The 17,930-nt window shown below is 41.9% G+C and overlaps 5 protein-coding genes across 18 annotated transcripts in view; 3 read left to right on the forward strand and 2 right to left on the reverse strand.

The window, feature by feature from the left end:
• Positions 1–5,734, forward strand: part of sphkap (SPHK1 interactor, AKAP domain containing) — a 97,522-nt gene extending 91,788 nt beyond the window's left edge. For all 4 annotated transcript variants that reach the window (XM_031861311.1, XM_031861315.1, XM_031861312.1 and 1 more), the window contains one exon: positions 177–5,734. In XM_031861311.1, the coding sequence (XP_031717171.1) occupies positions 177–329 (153 nt within the window). In that variant the 3' untranslated portion in view covers positions 330–5,734. The remainder of the gene's footprint in view (positions 1–176) is intronic.
• On the reverse strand, positions 782–16,856 carry daw1 (dynein assembly factor with WDR repeat domains 1). Its single transcript, XM_031861325.1, has 18 exons — positions 16,749–16,856; positions 16,171–16,590; positions 14,276–15,937; positions 10,058–10,142; positions 9,507–9,652; positions 8,504–9,316; positions 8,209–8,281; positions 7,393–7,537; positions 6,702–6,760; positions 6,475–6,597; positions 6,275–6,374; positions 5,885–5,992; positions 5,166–5,272; positions 4,913–5,015; positions 4,373–4,487; positions 4,145–4,221; positions 2,127–2,289; positions 782–1,945 (listed from the first exon to the last, which is right to left on the reverse strand). Exons 6-18 carry the CDS (start codon positions 8,541–8,543, stop codon positions 1,911–1,913), a joined length of 1,248 nt encoding a protein of 415 aa, XP_031717185.1. The 5' UTR covers positions 8,544–9,316; positions 9,507–9,652; positions 10,058–10,142; positions 14,276–15,937; positions 16,171–16,590; positions 16,749–16,856; the 3' UTR covers positions 782–1,910.
• Positions 9,049–13,261, forward strand: slc19a3b (solute carrier family 19 member 3b). The gene is made up of 8 exons (XM_031861326.1): positions 9,049–9,352; positions 9,468–9,647; positions 9,962–10,127; positions 10,284–10,599; positions 10,823–10,974; positions 12,312–12,504; positions 12,688–12,829; positions 13,060–13,261. Exons 1-8 carry the CDS (start codon positions 9,077–9,079, stop codon positions 13,210–13,212), a joined length of 1,578 nt encoding a protein of 525 aa, XP_031717186.1. The 5' UTR covers positions 9,049–9,076; the 3' UTR covers positions 13,213–13,261.
• On the forward strand, positions 14,150–17,013 carry slc19a3a (solute carrier family 19 member 3a). The gene is made up of 7 exons (XM_031861324.1): positions 14,150–14,444; positions 14,831–15,066; positions 15,160–15,721; positions 15,866–15,944; positions 16,154–16,346; positions 16,440–16,581; positions 16,684–17,013. Exons 1-7 carry the CDS (start codon positions 14,298–14,300, stop codon positions 16,837–16,839), a joined length of 1,515 nt encoding a protein of 504 aa, XP_031717184.1. The 5' UTR covers positions 14,150–14,297; the 3' UTR covers positions 16,840–17,013.
• The window catches only part of agfg1a (ArfGAP with FG repeats 1a), a 28,015-nt gene continuing 26,709 nt past the window's right edge, over positions 16,625–17,930 (reverse strand). For 8 of the 11 annotated variants that reach the window (XM_031861322.1, XM_031861320.1, XM_031861323.1 and 5 more), the window contains one exon: positions 16,954–17,872. In XM_031861322.1, the coding sequence (XP_031717182.1) occupies positions 17,813–17,872 (60 nt within the window). In that variant the 3' untranslated portion in view covers positions 16,954–17,812. Of the gene's footprint in view, positions 16,820–16,953; positions 17,873–17,930 lie in introns of those variants that run through there. The other 3 variants (XR_004213219.1, XR_004213221.1, XR_004213220.1) reach the window with 3 other exon arrangements.

Consider the following 17,930-nt stretch of genomic DNA (forward strand, 5'->3'; position numbering starts at 1 on the left):
ATTTATGCCATACTGTTCTATTATATTTTTTATTACATTACTATGTGACTTTTTTATGACATTTATCACAGTAAGACTGTTTAGTTGTGCTGTCTTACAATCATTGTACAGTAACTGTTGAAGTTAACGTGAGTCTCTGATGTAACCTAAAATGAATCCCATGTGTCTTCTCTCAGTTCCAGAGGGTGGTCCACCTGATGTCTCAGAAGGCGTGGCGGATTGCGGACTTGTTCAACGCTGTGGTCCAGTTCTGTGAGCTACATGAGAAAGAGGAAGAGGAGGGCCGGTCTCTGTCCAGCCTGTTTGATTGGCTGCTGGAGACGCTGTAGGTCCCTGTAGCTTCCACTTACTGCAAACAAAAAGACACGTATTCGCTCACACTTCTAACATCGCACATGTTCCTAACTTGTCTGCCCGTTCCCGTCTCATCACACCAATGTCTCCTACTGCAAGTTGAAAGCACAACACGATCAACATACTTGAGAAACTTCTACACCTCAATCTGTCCATTGAAGTTGTGTTTAGTATCTTTTGGCAGCCATGAATGGACAAGTCTCCCTTTAAGAAAAGCATGTTTTCGTCTCCAGAATCACCTCTCTAGTGAGACGCACACAAACACTGTAGCTATACAGGTTTTTTTTGGTTTTTTTATTACAGATTCTCACAACCAAATAAGTATATTTATTTTCAATGAACACGAACAAGATAAAAAAATCCGGTTAATTTCAGAATCACCTCTCTCGTGCGACACATACAGAAACAAAGCAAACTGTAGGTATAGTATAGATATATATATATATATCAGGTTAAATTCTCCACACAACTCAACATGCCCATAACTTTTATATCAACATAAGCCCAGAAAAAGTTCTTTCACCTTCTTCTGATGGCCATATCTTTGTTGTGTTCATCGGCCAACGTACCATCTCTGTTGTGACCTTGAAATTCAGTTCAAAGTAAGTATGTTATCTTCTTCATGTTACTCGGGAACTGATTATTTTGGATAGCTGTACTGTACATACTGTAGATTTGGATCTTCTGCACCTGGGAGTAGTGGACTGCTCTCTTTAGCTTTTACTATGTCAGGAAGACAGAGTGAGGTTTGTAATGTTGAATTTGTACGTGAATTAGGTCTGTTTATTTCTCCACTGAGTGGTTCTCTAGTGTTGGGGGGGGTGAAAGCACACAATTCAGCTGTAAACTGTCACGGTAGAACTGAATGTATTTATCTTTTGACATCAATAAATTTCTGTGATGTGAAATACAAGCGGGCTTGATCTATTTGTAACATTCAGCAGGAAGGGAACTGAACACTGTTTATCCACATCAGTATTACATTGCATTGGTTGTAAACAAGCAGCGAGATGAACTTGAAGCTATTAAAAAAACATTTGGCATTTTATTGTGCTTTCAGAAAATACTGCTTCGTATACATCACGGAAACGTACACGGCAGTAGAAACAAAAGTATCAGAATAATTTGTTAGCTGATAATGGGCTCCTGAAGATGAGCCGAACATGAACATTAACAGTAAAACATTTGGGATGTTTGCAGCTCAGTAGGCTGAAGCTAAACTAATAGCCTTCTAGCTTTGTCCAAGAATTGTTCCAAAATGTCGGAACTATTCCAAAAACGTAGTTTTAGACTAAACTACTGTTAACTGTCGGGTCAGGGAACAAATGAAGCTTCAAACTGATTGAGTAACAGGAGGAACATCAGAGAGACACATTGTATAATCAAGCGAGGATGAGCCACTTTAACCTTACACAGATGTCAGAAACCGGACTTTTACCTCAAAGTGACTTCAGATTTTGAAGTAGGTATTTCATAAATATACACAGTGGTGTACATGGTGAGCTGTTGTGTCCATGTGTATGCCCGTCTGATCCTCTCAGGGGTCAAGGGACGGGTCAGTACCAGATTCGGCATGTGTTATCCTTGCTGCCTGTAGGAGAGCACAAACAAGAACAGGTGGCTGCGCAGGACACAGCTGCAAGCTTTTCATCTAAAATGGGTATCTAAGCATTTCTGACGGCTGGCCAGAAGCAGTTTATTCGCTGCCCAAGGCTGCGGTTTACCAGTGCATGGTTATCAGATGTAGTGTGTGTGAGTGAGTGAGTGTATACCTGTAATGATAGTGTCACCCTCGTAGTTGAAGACGCAGGAGAAGATCTCGTCGGTGTGCCCCTCCAGGACTTGTAGGCAGACTCCAGATTGAACGTCCCACAGACGAGCTGTCTTGTCTGAGCCGGCAGTCAGGATCCTGCTACCTTGGGGGCTGAAACAGATCTGCCAAGAGAGGCACGAGAGTACGTTTTATTCAGAGGTGTGTGTGTGCTACATGAGCGTAGGATAATGAGCTACAAGTGATGGGGAAATGAGAACACTTAACACATCAGCAACATTATTCCACATAGGTCATTTAACTTTTAATACTTGGAGGATAAAGGCACCAGTGGCACTACTTAGTTTTTACAGTAGACCTTTACAAAAGTCATGGCTGAAGCTGATTGTGTTGGAGCCTGGGTTTATTGTTACCTGAATGGGTTTCTATCCCCATAGTGAGGTACAGGAAGAGATAATTAAATGAAGCTGGCACTAGATGGCCATAAGAGTAAAGTATGTTTTGATTAAAACTCTGAACTGAGCACCAAGGAGTGACCCTAGACAGGAAATGGAAAATGACAAGAGAAGGAGCTGACAAAGATGGAAGATAAAAGTTGAAGCTATCAAAAGAACACAAAATGGAGAGAAATTCAAGCATCAGGAAAGAGGAAACAAAAAACACTATTGCATACTAATATAGTATGTCAAAAAAAATCAGTGTAGTATGACAAAATAAGGCATAGTATAGTTTGTTGAAAAAATCATTGTAAAGTATCTTAAAAAAAATCAATCCGAAAAAGTCAGAGGATAGTAGGACGAAAAAAGTGACCTTGACCTTTGTGTACATCCTGATGGACGAAATGTCTTCAAGGCGTTTCTGAGATAATGCGTTCACAAGAATGGGAGGCACTGGCTGACAACCAGTAATGCCTCCGGCCATGGCCGTCGCGGAGGCATAAAAACATCATGGTTAAGAAGCAGAGAGGGAGAGGTGTCCTGTTGGGGAGAGATTAGTGTCCTAATCCTCTCAAATGTGCCTCCACCCTGCCTACGTATTACTGACTGCCTGATGTTTCAGTAAACAGAGGTAACCTCTAAGCCCCTTGTACATAGAAACCCTCTGGGCCAGAACCTGCAGGACGCGCACACACTTGTGAAAAGCAAGGCAAGGAAAATGGTAGATGGGTAAAATCACTAAAGTACAAGTTCAGTGCAGGGTATAAAAAAAAAAAGACCATACACACAACTAATGCCAGAGTATGTGTTTGTTGGACTCAGCTAATGCCAGGCAATGTTTTAACAACAGTACAAGTTATTTTTGAGGATGTGCGGTTACAATTTTTTGTAATTTCTCACGGAGAGCTACCCAGAAAACATCTAGCTCAGAAGCTACAGATTCAATTACTGAGATCAGCAGAAGGATTACTACAGTCCTATGTCCTACTTGCAGAGTTTTACCATGTGACAGTAAGCACTAAACAGCCTGAAGCCTGAACTACTGTCCCTCTACTTCAGCATCACATTTACCCAATATTAACAAGGCAAGTAGAGGCAATGTCCTACTCACAGCCCTGACCAGGAGAGATGTAGCTACCCACTGAGAGTAAATGTGTACACCTGTAACTTGTCTGGTGCATCCACAATGTGTACCATGTGTCCCATGGCCCATTATAATAATACGTAGTCCGAAACAGTCAGATAAATACCTAATAATGGGTTCAATTATATTTCCTGTTGCCATGTTTTTTAATATCAAAGGTTGACGGGAAGTAAATGTGCATCGTGCTATTTCCTAAATCCAAAAAACACAATTCTGATGCAGCTACATATAAAGAGCCTATAGGTCCTCACTCACTTCTGTGCTACTCTGTTCCACTATGACAAGCTGAAAACACAAGCAAAGATTTTGTGACCATACGGCTAGCTCGATAGCTTAAAGGAGATACACTAGAACTAATCCTACGGGATACATACATAGTTACAGAATGTAAGAAATACACTCATTTTTTATATATTTCTTAAAATGAGAAGTCCTTACCTTGGAGATCTCTCCATCATGGCCATCAAGGGTCACAAGACACTGATGTGTGGTTGCACTGAACACTCTCGCTCTACCTGACAAGAGACGGGGACGGGCAGGGATATTTGTGTACATGCACTCTACTTTTTTATATACGTATATATATATATATACACACGTATATATTATTTTACTTTACGTTTTACTGGTAATGTACACTGTTAGTAAGTGGGTTGTTGGTCTCACCATCAGCAGAGGCAGTAGCAATGAGCTGGCCCCTTAGATCAAAACACACATCTAGCACCTCTTCTGTGTGTCCAACTAGGGTGGCCACACACGTCCCACTGACTGCCTCCCACAACTGCAAATACACACACATAATACAAAACCCTTTTGTGAGACTGTGAAAAACATTCACAGTCTCATAAAACGACTTGCAAACAGCTGGAAGCTGTATTAAGTGGTTTTACTTTAACCATCTCCCCGAGAGGAATACAGTGAGGTGGATAATTTGTCAGAGCATGACTCATCGTGGCATAATTAACATATTAGGATTACATTTTTCTCCTTTAAATGATGGAAACCTTAGAGAAAGGGTGGGGAGAGACAGAGTGGGAAATAAATCTCACGTCTCTTGTTTTGTAATAGCTTAAAATGTTAATGAATATAATGAATGAATAACAAACTCTTGCTAAATAATTGCAGGCAGAAAGAGACATTTTTGGCAAAATAATTGTATTTGGAAGAGTAATAAAACACTCGGTGTTTAGGCTGATGATAGCTTACCTTGCAGGTTTTGTCCATGGAGCCTGTGACTATGAGGGAACAATCCCAGTTGAACTGAACATTGCAGATTTCCCCCCCGTGACCAACCAAAGCGTGGACACGTCTGAGAAAAACAGAAAAAAAGCAGCAATGAGTCAGTTGTGCACTCATATGCGCAGAATCTATTCGTGTTCTGCGTTTCCTGTACAGTATGAATAACGACACACATTCAGAAATCGATTCATACATTGCAATAACAATTATCGCGTCTGACCTTCCTGAAGCAACATCCCATATAGCAACGGTGTGGTCAAAGGAGCCAGTGACCAGCTGATTTCCCACCGTGTTGAAGCACAGAGAGAGGACCTCTGCAGTGTGACCCTGGATGAAATGGAGAAGAAAAAGACAGCGTCATCCCTCACTGTTACAATCATTCCTCTGATATACAATCCTTCTCTTTCTCTCGCTCTATGGATGAATATGCACATGAAATACACAATATCATATATCAAAAATAATACAGACTTAAGCCTTAAAGGTAGATTCTTCAACTCTTGAAATAAATAAATAACAATGAGCATGTGTTTAAGATTATATGCTGAATTGACTGCTCTCGGCATTATGGATTCTTCGTGGTGTGTAGCACTAAAAGAACAGAGAGAGCTGCAGAGAGTTGCTTCTCACTGAGCCAGAGCCAACCAGTCACACCACAGACCCACGTGCAGTCTGCACATCAAAGAGAGCTCACTACTTATTATTATTAAAGAGTTGCAGTTACACTCACCATCAGATCATGAGTGGATATGTGGGGGTGGAAAGTACTCTGACCATCAGCGGGGGTAACAACACTCAATTTAGGAATAATTACTCTTGGAAGTGAATGAACTGTTAATGAATGCATTAATAATGAATGGATGTGAGCCTGGATATCGGGGGGAGAAAAAAAAGCAAGGGAGGCATTGGGATGGAGTAAGAGAAGAAAAGATTACTCACAGTCAGAGTGGCCACCTCCTCCCCAGTCTCCACATCCCACAGCCTGGCAGTGGCATCCATGCTCCCTGTGGCTACCTGTGTACTCTGGGGGTTGAATGCCAGGCACACCTGCATGGTACAAAACTCTCTTTAACAGTTGCTAGTGCTGGATGCAGCTACAGAGCTAAAAAAGGATGTGCGACTAATTTACTATCTCAGCACTAGAATGTAATACTAGTACAACAATTAAATTATGCAATTGAAATGCTCAGTTGGCCTTCCTAAAGGCAGTGTAAAAATGTGCATAAATACTGACTTTGTACAGTAGCCTATAGCTTATGCGACAACAGTTGACTAAAAACAAACAGTACTGGAATATTTTTTTCAGTTAAAACAGATGGTCATACATACTATTTCTGCCGTGTGTCCGCAAAAGGTATAAAAACATTTGCCCGTCTCAGCACACCACAGTTTACAGGTCTTATCAAAAGAGCCGGTGGCAATCTTGTCTCTAAGTTTCAGAAAGATAAAGTAAAACAAGGAAAACTGAGCGTCAAATAGAGCAATAGTCTCAGATGCTATGAGAGATTTGCTGCAGCAGCTGATTTTACCCATAGGGGTTGTTGAATGCGATTGCATAAACCACGTTCCTGTGACCCTCTAGCGTGTGCAGATCTGTGCCTGAGGCTGTGTCCCAAACTCTACAAGTCCTGTCATAGCTCCCAGTTATAAACCTGCAGAGTGTTAGAGAGGAGAGGAGAGAAAAATGCATGGATACATACATAGCTTTTCCTTTATTACAAAGTGAGAGAATTTTGTGTGGTGCAGATAAACCTACCGTGACCCGGATTTATCAAAGGCAACGTTGGTCAGCGGCAGTATGTGCGCCTTAAGCCTCTACAAGAAAAAAAAGATCAGAGAGAGATTAGCTAAAACCTCCGAGGCAATATAGTTATTTACTTCATTCATCTTTAAGATTACCCATGTAATACCCATATTTAATTACTCTGACTTTGACTTAACGGGAAAGGATTTTCTCTCCGAGTCACCAGTTTTAGACACGAACAGAAAACCTCCATATCCTCTGACCTACAGCCACATAACAAACCCTAATCTCTTACCAATTATGCCTTGTGTATTCACTAAGACACCCACGAACCACCTGTTTTTATCATCTTATTAGACTGTTGGCATGCTTACTTGGCTTCTAATTCTAAGACTCAATAACCTAACCACTGCTGCTCTCTAGTGTCTTTTTGGAGCACTTGCTAATTTTACTAGTCACACTTACCACGGATGTAAATAACACTCATAAAGAGCAACGATCAGGGAAGTAATATACTGCTGTAATAAACTGATGTTGCCAAAAAATACTTTAAGCTGCCTGTGTGTAATAGAGTAAAACAAAAATCAATTCATCCGTTCATCTTAGTAGCTAAATCTGATATTTCATTTAATCTAGATGTCATGTCATTGTGTTGATTTATTTATATTTGGCCAGTAATGTAAGTATGAGTCCAGTGTCTGACCTTAAAGAAACAGAACCTGTGGTGGTCCTGCTGGCCATGTTTCTGCTGAAGTCGAAGGATCAGCTGTTTGACCTGAACAGCCCGGGACTCGGTGATCAGAGGCTCCGATTGCCTGATTTCGGCCAACAACTCATCTGGGTTTGTTCTGCAAGGTGGGGAAAAATATGTTTATTCTTTTCACATTCTTAAACTTAAGCTCCCCTGATAAGGATAGTTTAAAAAGCGATAACATGAGGAAAAAATACGTACAAAATAATAATTATAATAATAATGTTAGTAAATCTTAGAGGTCAAATATGTTGGGTAGCTGTTGACTGTTGAAGATTAAATAAAGCTTAACAGGCATTAAATTCACTAAGCTCTTTACCCAAATATATGCAGGGGAGAAACACTACTCTTACTCTTTTTGATTTTGGTACGTTTATAAGTGCCAGTATGAGCCTTTCTTATCCTCAAGGGACAAATGATTTGTAATGTGGTTTCTAAAACAACTTTCTCATTTAAAAAAATGTTACATGAGTATCAGAAACATAAAATAATATATAAACCAGATCGTGGTAAGGCACTTGTTTGTTTGTTTTTAAACCTATAACTTACCTACAACTAGCGTTACTAACTTAACCCCAGATGGTTAGGCTAAATAGTGCAAATTCATAACAGTGGACATGTATGTTGGTTGGGTGGTTGGGTGATGAACCCCATCATTGACCTCATATTGAGTGCTGAGGTGACAGATCGGGCTATATGTAACGATCACATAGTAATCAGTTTAACCACAGTGAAGCTAGCTAACATGACTGGATACAACTCACGCACTCTGGAGTCAAATCCAACAGGTCGATCGATTTGGTCCTCAAATATCCTCCTTTCTCATATTCCAAGATTATACCTGCGAGCAGAACAAACCAATTGAACCAGGAAAGGCCTCTCGTGCCGGCAGAATTGAATAGACTAGCTTAGCTAGGCTTAACGCTTACTCAGTTAACCAACAATATAGTTTTGCAGCTAGTGTTAGCACAGTAGTTGTCAAAGTTGAAAACATTCCTCTATATCAGTGGCACATTCCCTTAAAGAGGACGTAATTAGCACACATTAAAAGTAGTCGTATTACCCGGCGGATAGTATCTGAGAAGGAACCGCTTGAGTTTCATTTTCGATGTTTTTCAGGCAACTTCAAATCGACCTGTCCCCTCCGACATCAGCTAACAACAAACCGTTTCCAGGACGACAGACTCGAGGCGCATGCAGCGTGCACCCACAAGGCATGCGCAGTACGATCATAGGGGAAACTTTTCCAGAACTCTAACGTCAACTTGGCTAAAACAAATAAGATGTTAGTTACTGCTCTCTTATTTGCACATCCTGGGTGCATTGCACAAGGAGATGAAAGGAAAGGGGGCCCCTTGAAAAAGTTGGGCCTGAATTTCTTGAGTTTTTTGTGAGTAGCCAGTGATGAAGCTATGTTATGCCTACTAGGTACGAGAGGAATATACAGGAATATGTGCTGAGGTTACTAAGCAGCATGACTTTTTCATGCCAATTTAAGTCCGGCTGCTCAATACCTTGCACCTCTCAGCAATCCTTTTTCCTAACAGGTTGAAGTCTATTGCTCATAAACTGTGACACATGCAGATCATAAAGACATAAGAGTGTATATTCTAGCTACTATGAACACTGATAGCCTATGGCCAATGAACTGAGGAAAAGTCCAGGTAGCCCGACTTCCACCACAGAACAAGGTGCTCAGGCAACGCTCCTGGAAATAAAAACAAGACACGATCTCTCTTGGAAATTCTGCAGAGGTAAAAACATGGGCATTTGTGCCAAACTGAGGGCATCCAGCTGGGCTTACCCTACTGCTGTCCTGTCACTCTATGGGTTTTTTGCTAACTGCAGAGTAGCAGAGCCCTTCCTCACACCATACCTAATTGGACCAAATAAGAACATCTCTGGAGAAGTGGTAAGCTTGGCAGACGAATACATGCTGTTATGAACATCATTTTTATTAGGAGCCATTATCTTTATTTTGGATGAGAGGCAGAAACTGTCTGGATCACGATTGTAGTTTCTTGCAGGTGACAAACTACCTGTTCCCGATCTGGACATACTCCTACCTGGCCTTCCTTTTCCCCGTCTTCCTCCTGGCTGACTTCCTGAGGCACAAGCCCGTCATTGTGGTGCAGGGGCTCTTCCTGGTCACCAACTATGTCCTGCTCTGCTTTGCCCCGGGTCTGCCTGCTATGGTCTTCCTTCAGGTCCACTGAATAATGTATTAAATAGGTTTGAAAAGAGTTGAATAGTATAAATGTTCTTTATGCAACAGTAAAGTTGTATTCTGAATAATCAAAAGCTGCAGCACTTGGGATCCTGGAATGCACTTAAAGTTTAAAAAAATATATATATATATATATATTTGATTTAGATAATGCTAAATACTATCCTCCCACTGTTAGACAGTATAACTAAAGAAGAACTTCTAAAGATAGATTGCATTATGTTATGCATTACTGGTACAAGGGGCTTCATAATAGGCAGCAATCTCTTTAAAACTGTTCCATCCCACCAACAGGTCAACTATGCTGTAGTGACTTCCACAGAGGTGGCCTACTTTTCCTACATTTACAGTGTGATTCCAGTTGAGAATTACCAAAGAGCCACCGGTTACCTGCGAAGTGCAATGCTGGTTGGATATACATTTGGTGCCAGCTTGGGCCAAGTGCTGGTCTCCCTGGCAGGTAGGGCATCCTAGCCTATAATAAAGCAATGAAAGAAAAAATTATTAAGTCTCTTTATTAACATGAAGAACACTCTTCAAGACAGAAAATCTCCAATTTCAAAAAGGCTTAAGCAATTTGAGCAAACACTGACACAGTTTGAACTGTAATCGACAGGAATAGACTACTTCTACATCAATGCTATCACTCTGGGGAATGTAAGCGTGGCTTTTCTCATCTCCTTCTGGTTGCCTATGCCCCAGAGGAGCCTGTTCTTCAAAGGGGAAAAGGCAGCAGCTGTGGTCCCGCAGTCCCAGCAGGAGGGGCCTCTGGGACTGGACGGGCCTGAGGAGCCAGTGGTGGAGAAGGACGAAGCTGGCTCAGTGAAGGAGAAGATGGAGCATAATGGCAGTGCTGGCTGGTGCAGCGGGAAAAACGTGGCCACTGTGGGCAATCTACTTTGGCAAAGCGTCAGGGAGTCCTATTCTTCCAGGCATTTACTTTACTCATCAATACACGTCACACTTTAAGTACTGATCTGCTGAGCACACACCTATTAATCATTAATGTTTTTTTGTTAAAGCAATTGAACAAATGATTATTCACTGTGGTGTTTTTCTGATGTAGTCGTATAGTAGTACTGATTTTTAGATTGTAGGATATCCTTCTAATTACAATCGCGGTTACAATCTGTTTTATTAATTACCTCCATGCAGGAATTTAATCTACTGGTCCCTGTGGTGGGCTCTTGCCACAGCTGGCTACGTGCAGGTTTTCAACTACATCCAGCTAATGTGGGACCATATAGAACCATCTGCCACATCATCCATCTACAACGGAGGTGTAGAGGCTGCGTGCTCCCTTGTGGGTAAGACTGGTTGTAGGTGTATGTGTGTGTGTGTGTGTGTGTGTGTGTGTGTGTGCGTGCACACGTGCGTGAGAGAAAATCATACAGAAAGACAAAAAACCTTTTTGTGGTTCCCATTTCAGATAAAATCATACTTGAGCTACTTCAGTCTAATTCAGGTGATGTTCTAGATTTGTGTTAATATCAACACATCCCATAAAAAGAACAACATTTACAATGAATTTATCCGACTAATTATTGTTGTGTAGCCGAGCATTGATAAATCTTGTTCCTCTGTGCCGTGGACCTCCATTGTTGCCCAAAAACGATTGAAACTCATCAATAAGCTCCACTGTTGCACTGGATGATATGTAAAGCACTACATACTCCTCTTTGACTAACACTTGTAAAAAGCTCCAGCACCCAGCTGTTTTATGAAAATATGTCATTTTTAAAAGATAAAACTATATATTTGTTTCCCTTTTTTTAACCCAATTTTTCAATAGAAAAGAATAGGCTGTGGGTCACAGGTTTGGGAACTCATAAAGTACTGACGGACTAACACATTGTTGGTTTTGGTCTTGACATGTGATTTGTTGACAATAACAGAAACATAAATATCACCAGCTTTAAATAAATACAAGCTTGCAAAAATGGTATTGTGGAAACAGGATTAACCACACATAAACTAAAGATTTAACTTTTCTAAGAATAATGTGCACAACATGTAACGAAAGAGGGAAGGTTGCTTTGGGACCCTTTAATCTCACAGAAGAAGAGTTTCATAGAAGCAGGGGATGACTGATTGAACCAGGAGTTCAATTAACACAGGGGAGGGCAGGACACTGCAGCACAACCGCAACATATAGAACAAAATACAATTTAACAAGGTTATTAAAGGCTGATGGCACATCGACATACAACAACTTGCAATTATAAGAAAACAACCAAGCTATTCTTGGTTGTACGGGATACCTGATTAAATGGAAAATGTGTATTGATTTTGAAAGGGAATAGCAGCATCATGGTCCTGTTGGCTTCCACCCAACCTGGCTCAGCATGAGAAGAAGAAGAGTAATTGCTTCAATTAAGGAGATAGAGCGGTAATAGATTCTCGGATTATTGCGATAGTTGATTCCAAGAGCTGGGTGAAAGTGGTTCATCATAATAGGCAGGGGCTGCGGAGGCCAGCAAAGTGCATTTAAGCTTTGTTTAGAAGCTGCATTGCCATTTGTTCAAGGAAAGAAATGTTGTTAGGATTAATAAAGGAATCACAACAAGGATGGACAGGCTCAGCGGAGGCTGTGTCCACTGGAATGACGGATTAATCACTTCATCCTTCTTTTTCACGGTGCCAGGTGCTGCAGCAGCCTTCTCCGTGGCCCACATCAAGGTGACCTGGGACGTGTGGGGAGAGCTGGCGTTAGGGTTGTTCTCAGCCATCGGGACGGGTGCTGTGTTCCTGATGGCGCTCACCAGCAGTATCTGGGCATGTTATGGTGCTTATGTCATATTCAAGTCCTGCTATATGTTTCTTATCACCATCACAACGTAAGTTCACTGAAATAACATGTACTCAACTCCTCAAATCACTTTTGCTGGAAAAGTGACCCAAAATATGAATTGTCTGTCAAGAAATGTGATTACTTTTGTCAGCTCTATTCTGCATTGCTTATGACAGTTCAAGCATACAGCACAGTTCTCTCAGAAATAATAAGCACTTCTTCATTTTAGATTTCAGATTGCGTCCAACCTCTCCAGGGAGTGCTATGCCTTGACATTCGGGATCAACACTTTTGTAGCCCTTTCACTGCAGACGATTGTAACATTTATAGTTGTTGATGAAGCTGCCCTGGGACTGGACATTGTGACACAGGTATGTGCAGACACAGTATTCATTTATCAATGAATTGAAATGGCAGAACACAGGGAAGTCACTCTGAAATCAAGAATGTAAGCGGCTGGATAACAAACACTGGATTGTAAGGAGAGGGCGACACCCGGTGGTTATCATTCACTATTACATGCAGACAGGTTTAATGCAGATTGATCGATAGAATGGACTAAAACAATGATGTCGAGGATGACTGAGGGCTTTCTCTGCAGTTCATCATCTACGGCAGCTACTACGCCATCATCTCTGTGCTCTTTCTGATTCGGGGGACCTACATCGCCTGTATAAACCGACGCAATCCTGAGCACACGGAAACCAAGGAGCAAGAGTCCAGTGTGGAGGTGATCTCTGCTGAGCGTTTCTGACCCAGGTCAACAGACTGTGTTGTCTCGATACTATTAAATGAGAAGGTGATTGATCCATTTGTTTATGATGAATTAAATAATACTTTAACAGTGGTGGCTCTAGACTATTTCAAATGGGGGGGGGGGCAGACAGGGGCCACGTGTGATTTAAGCACAAAGCGGTCGACCACTAATCGGGAGGTTGGTGGTGCGATCCTTGGCCCTTGGAGTCTATGTCACAATGTCCTTGGGCAAAGATTGCTGTGAGTGTGCCTGGGATTACTCATCGCCCCTGATGAGCAGGTGGCAGCTTGTATGGCAGCTTCTGCCACCAGTGTATGAGTGTGTGTGTGGATTTGTGTGTGAATGGGTGAATGCTGGCTTGTGTTGCGAAGTGCTTTGAGTGGTCGCTAAGATTACAAAAGCGCTTTATAGATGCAGTCCATTTAACACCTTCATAGCCTTGGTTCTCCAAAAGGCTAATGATACACATACTGTATAACAATAAACACAATAATACTTATTCAGTGCCAACATATATTTCATAACTGCTATCCTACCTTCTCTGGGAATAGATTTGGGGTGAAAAATGTACTCATATTTACCACAGGGGGTCTAGAGTGGGGTCCAGGCTTAATAATGCTAAACCTGGACTAAGCCTCATATTAAGCCTGTACTTTAACAGAATAACAGTTCTTTAATGAGTGTAAAACTGAGCGTGTAATAGCCTCCAAATTGGTGTCTTTAGTTGCGAACTAACTCCATGGAAATTTTTGATATTACTTTTACAATTAGTTATCTCTACAAGGATCTACTGAGAAAGCCAGACAGCTCAATGAAGCTGCAATTATTACCGATTAGTACCTAGTAGTACATTAAGGTTCCTGAGAATTGTCTGGTTTCCTGTTTGATTTGTGACACGTGTTTCTCGGCTTGAGCTGGAACTTAACCAAGGTTGTGCTGCTCTTTGACCGGGTTGCTGATTGACCAAACAAGCTCAATACTTAGACAACCACAAGGGTTTCCGTCAACTAGGCAAGACGGGAAGAGTAGCGCGCAGAGGAACATATAGATACATACACACCTGAGACAAAGAACGGCAGAAGATGGAGGCAGTGAGGAGATGGAGGACAGACTGGAGGTATCCCACTACTTTGCTGTGCATTTACGGATTCTTCAGCACAGTTAAACCCCTGGAGCCTTTCCTTATCCTATATTTGACAGGACCAGACAAGAATCTGACAACAGAACAGGTAATAACACAAATAAGTAAGTTACTTTAGCAATTCATGAATCAGAAAGATACAATAATGTAAATCAGACAGTCAAAAGAGTAACCGTGGCTGAGTAAGTACACTATTTCAGTTTGCCTAGTCGGCTTTGAGGCTTTGACACCCAAACCTAAAATGCTTAATTTACTGACCTTTTGGTGCTTGAAGAAACTGTTTAAACATGTTTAATGATTACAAAATAGCCAAGTTGGTGAATTACATTAAATACATAAATACTATCTTTATGACTTGAGTGGTAAAATCCAATCAAGATTATAAAACCTTTTTTTTATTGCTTATTGCTATGAGGAAGGACAGATCCCGTCTCTCACGCAAAAGCTCTTTATTTGTTGGTTTTTCCTCATCAGGTAAACAATCAAATTTTCCCGGTGTGGACGTACTCGTACCTATCTGTGCTGGTGCCGGTGTTCCTGCTGACTGACTGGCTGCGTTACAAGCCTGTGGTGGTGTTCCAGTGCGTCACCCTCTTCATCACCACAGCGATGCTACTCTGGCTGAAAAGTGTACCAGCCATGCAGGCCATGCAGTTCTTCTACGGGGTGGTGACAGCCAGCGAGGTGGCCTACTTCTCTTACATCTACAGGTCATATATTGCACTCAAAGGACACTGTCAGGGGTTTGAATGCCGCATTGTCGGGACAGACATGACATTTAGAATTTGCTTTTTTTTTTACAGTGTTGTGGATCTGAAGAGGTATCGGAAGGCCACCTCTTACAGCCGCAGTGTCCAGCTCCTGGGGTACACAGTGGGCTCTGTGCTGGGCCAGCTGCTCATCAGCTTCGAACTCATGTCATTTAACAACATCTTGATGCTTACTCTGGTCCTCACTGCCGTCGCTCTTCTCGTGTCCTGCTTCCTGCCAATGCCACAGCAGAGCATGTTCTTTCACCGCAGACGTACTGGACAGAAAATAGCAACGGGGGGAACAAAGAGGCACGTGTATGGGACTGGGGATGCAACAGAACACACAAGCAGAGCAAAAGCATCACTGGAAAACATGAGAGATGAGAAGGTGGAGAAAGAGGAAACAGAGGATGAAGCAACACCAGGACCGGATGAGAAAGGGCCCAAGGCTGAGGACCTTGAGGAGTCAGTTGGCGCAGAGAGCTGCAGCCAAGTCCTCCTCCAGCTGTGGAGGGACTTCCTCCAGTGCTATTCCTCCAGACAGCTCCTCTACTGGTCAGTGTGGTGGGCAATGGCCACCTGCGGCTATAACCAGACTGTCAACTACGTTCAGGTCAGTTGTGAAGACACAATTAACAAAAAGGTTTAAATGAAAAAGCCACACACCTGCTTTGTTTGCACATATCAAGTGATCACTTCAACGTGGGTATTAAATACCTTACAATCACCTAAAGGATCATTGCAATGTACCCTGCAGGTGCTGTGGGAGCATGTGCAGCCTTCTCAGAACTTCAGCATCTACAATGGAGGCGTGGAGGCAGTGTCCAACCTGTTGGGCAAGCAAATATATAGTCATTTAAGGTTTCCAGTACAGAATACGGCCTACGAAAGGAAACTCTTCTATTACACCATGTTCAAAGTATAGATTTGATTAGAAACCGGGAAATGAGTTGACAGCTTTTGGTGATAAATATCGAACCCATATTCTCAGTGCTCAATCAATCGTCATCTCTACTACAATAATCCTAAATCAATGTGTTCGCAGGTGCAGCAACAGCGTACGGTATAGGCTTCACTGAGGTGAGATGGGACCAGTGGGGAGAGCTGGCCCTGGGTGGTTTCTCTGGACTTGGGGCAGCAGCACTCTTCCTCATGACCTTCACCGGCAACATCTGGGTCTGCTACAGTGGTTATGTCATTTTCAAGTGCCTGTACATGCTGCTGATAACAATAGCCATGTAAGAAAGGGGTTGTTTTACCATTATTCTGACCAATTTTATTGAAGGCAGAGCAGGGAAAAGTGCACTTAAATAAACAATACTCATTATTAGGTACCAGATTGCGGCTGACCTGTCAATGGAAAGATATGCCCTGGTCTTCGGCGCAAACAACTTTGGAGCCTTGGCTCTACAGACGATCATCACTTCTGTTGTGGTCGACAGTGGCGGACTGGGCCTCGGCATCATTCCTCAGGTGAGGAGTCTGATCAGAAAATGTCATTCGGGTCTTCTGTAAATGTCGTAGAACTGTTTGTATGTCCACTCATCACCGTTACAAACACTTTTGTTTTTGCAGTTCACCATATACGCCAGCTACTTCTCACTCATAGCGGTTGTTTTTTCACTTCGGGGACTGTTTACCATTTGGAGAATGCAGAGAAGCAACAAGTCCCACGAGTCCGCCCCTCCGGTCAAACAAGAACCTCCAGACTCTGAGGAACACAGATTCTAAATACGACTACCAGCTGAGATAATCACTTGTGCTTTTGGTCTCCACTGTGTCAGTGAACACACTTCGATATAAAAGCACAAAAGCTTCAAATTACTGACTGCAACACCACGAATATAAATCTTTTTTTCTTTAATATATACAAAACAAATATACAAGATTTTCCATACATCAATATAAATGAATGGTTTGGTCATTTCTTCTTACTTAAAATGCATTTTTATAGATATTTATATATGCTGTATATATTTACACATTAGCTTAAAATTCTCCAATACCCAATGCAAGTGGTTTTCACCTCATTAGCCATTCCTTTTATTCACTTATGGACTGACTGTAGTTCAGGAGCTGTGTGACCTGGGCGTCTGTCAGCAGGACACGGGACACATCCCGGATGGAGCAGTCACTCTTTTCATCTCTTGCAAACAGAATAGGCGTTTTTTTTCTTTTTCTTCAGTGAGAACAGTTAACCTAAAAAGGAACCTGCACACATAAACAGTTTGGTTCTTCACAAATACAGTAAGTGGCGGTACCAATTAACTTATCCAAGCAACAGTTCTGTCTTAACAAATCTTATGTGTAAGATACAAATACTGATATGCACAAAGCGCTAATTTCCAAAAAGAAAATGAATATGTACAGAGTTGCAGCATGATGAATGGGATATAGTGTATGCAATAACTTAGTTTTCAGCCAGTTTGATTATACATTGTGGTTCAGTAGAGGCTAGGCCAGTTCACAGGTTAAATAGAGACGAGGGGATCAGCCTCTCCCTCTGCACATACCATCACTTTGATTTGTAGCCAATGATAGCGTCAGCATGACTGTCTGTCGTATTGTTCCATTTGTGACAAACTGCGATACAAAATACAAATCCTTACAAACATTGTGTTTAAAGCTACTTGTGAAACATACAGTGCAATAAGTGCAAGCGCGCCAGTTGTTGACCCTGTGGTGGAGCGGATTGGACGGATCGCTATAAGAAGGGATTCGTTGAAGAGCCTCCTGCTGGATATTGCGCAGATGGACCCGCACCCTACAAGGAAAAGGAGATACACCAACGCATCACAAATCATACTTATTACTACTTAGCA

Source organism: Anarrhichthys ocellatus, unplaced genomic scaffold (genome assembly GCF_004355925.1).
Source record: "Anarrhichthys ocellatus isolate YVR2014 unplaced genomic scaffold, GSC_Weel_1.0 scaffold24, whole genome shotgun sequence".
NCBI lineage: Eukaryota > Metazoa > Chordata > Actinopteri > Perciformes > Anarhichadidae > Anarrhichthys > Anarrhichthys ocellatus.

What these genes read in the sequence shown, in the direction of transcription:
- slc19a3a (XM_031861324.1), top strand. Translation starts at nt 14,298, where the DNA reads ATGGAGGCAGTGAGGAGATGGAGGACAGACTGGAGGTATCCCACTACT. An exon ending in AGACTGTCAACTACGTTCAG is followed by an intron (nt 15,722 to 15,865) that starts GTCAGTTGTGAA and finishes TGTACCCTGCAG; the next exon opens with GTGCTGTGGGAGCATGTGCA. An exon ending in CTGCTGATAACAATAGCCAT is followed by an intron (nt 16,347 to 16,439) that starts GTAAGAAAGGGG and finishes ACTCATTATTAG; the next exon opens with GTACCAGATTGCGGCTGACC.
- daw1 (XM_031861325.1), bottom strand. Translation starts at nt 8,543, where the DNA reads ATGAAACTCAAGCGGTTCCTTCTCAGATACTATCCGCCGG. An exon ending in GCATTCAACAACCCCTATGG is followed by an intron (nt 6,375 to 6,474) that starts GTAAAATCAGCT and finishes TCTGAAACTTAG; the next exon opens with AGACAAGATTGCCACCGGCT. An exon ending in TGCTACTGCCTCTGCTGATG is followed by an intron (nt 4,222 to 4,372) that starts GTGAGACCAACA and finishes GTCTCTTGTCAG; the next exon opens with GTAGAGCGAGAGTGTTCAGT.
- slc19a3b (XM_031861326.1), top strand. Translation starts at nt 9,077, where the DNA reads ATGGCCAATGAACTGAGGAAAAGTCCAGGTAGCCCGACTTCCACCACA. An exon ending in AGGGAGTCCTATTCTTCCAG is followed by an intron (nt 10,600 to 10,822) that starts GCATTTACTTTA and finishes ACCTCCATGCAG; the next exon opens with GAATTTAATCTACTGGTCCC. An exon ending in GGCTGCGTGCTCCCTTGTGG is followed by an intron (nt 10,975 to 12,311) that starts GTAAGACTGGTT and finishes TCACGGTGCCAG; the next exon opens with GTGCTGCAGCAGCCTTCTCC.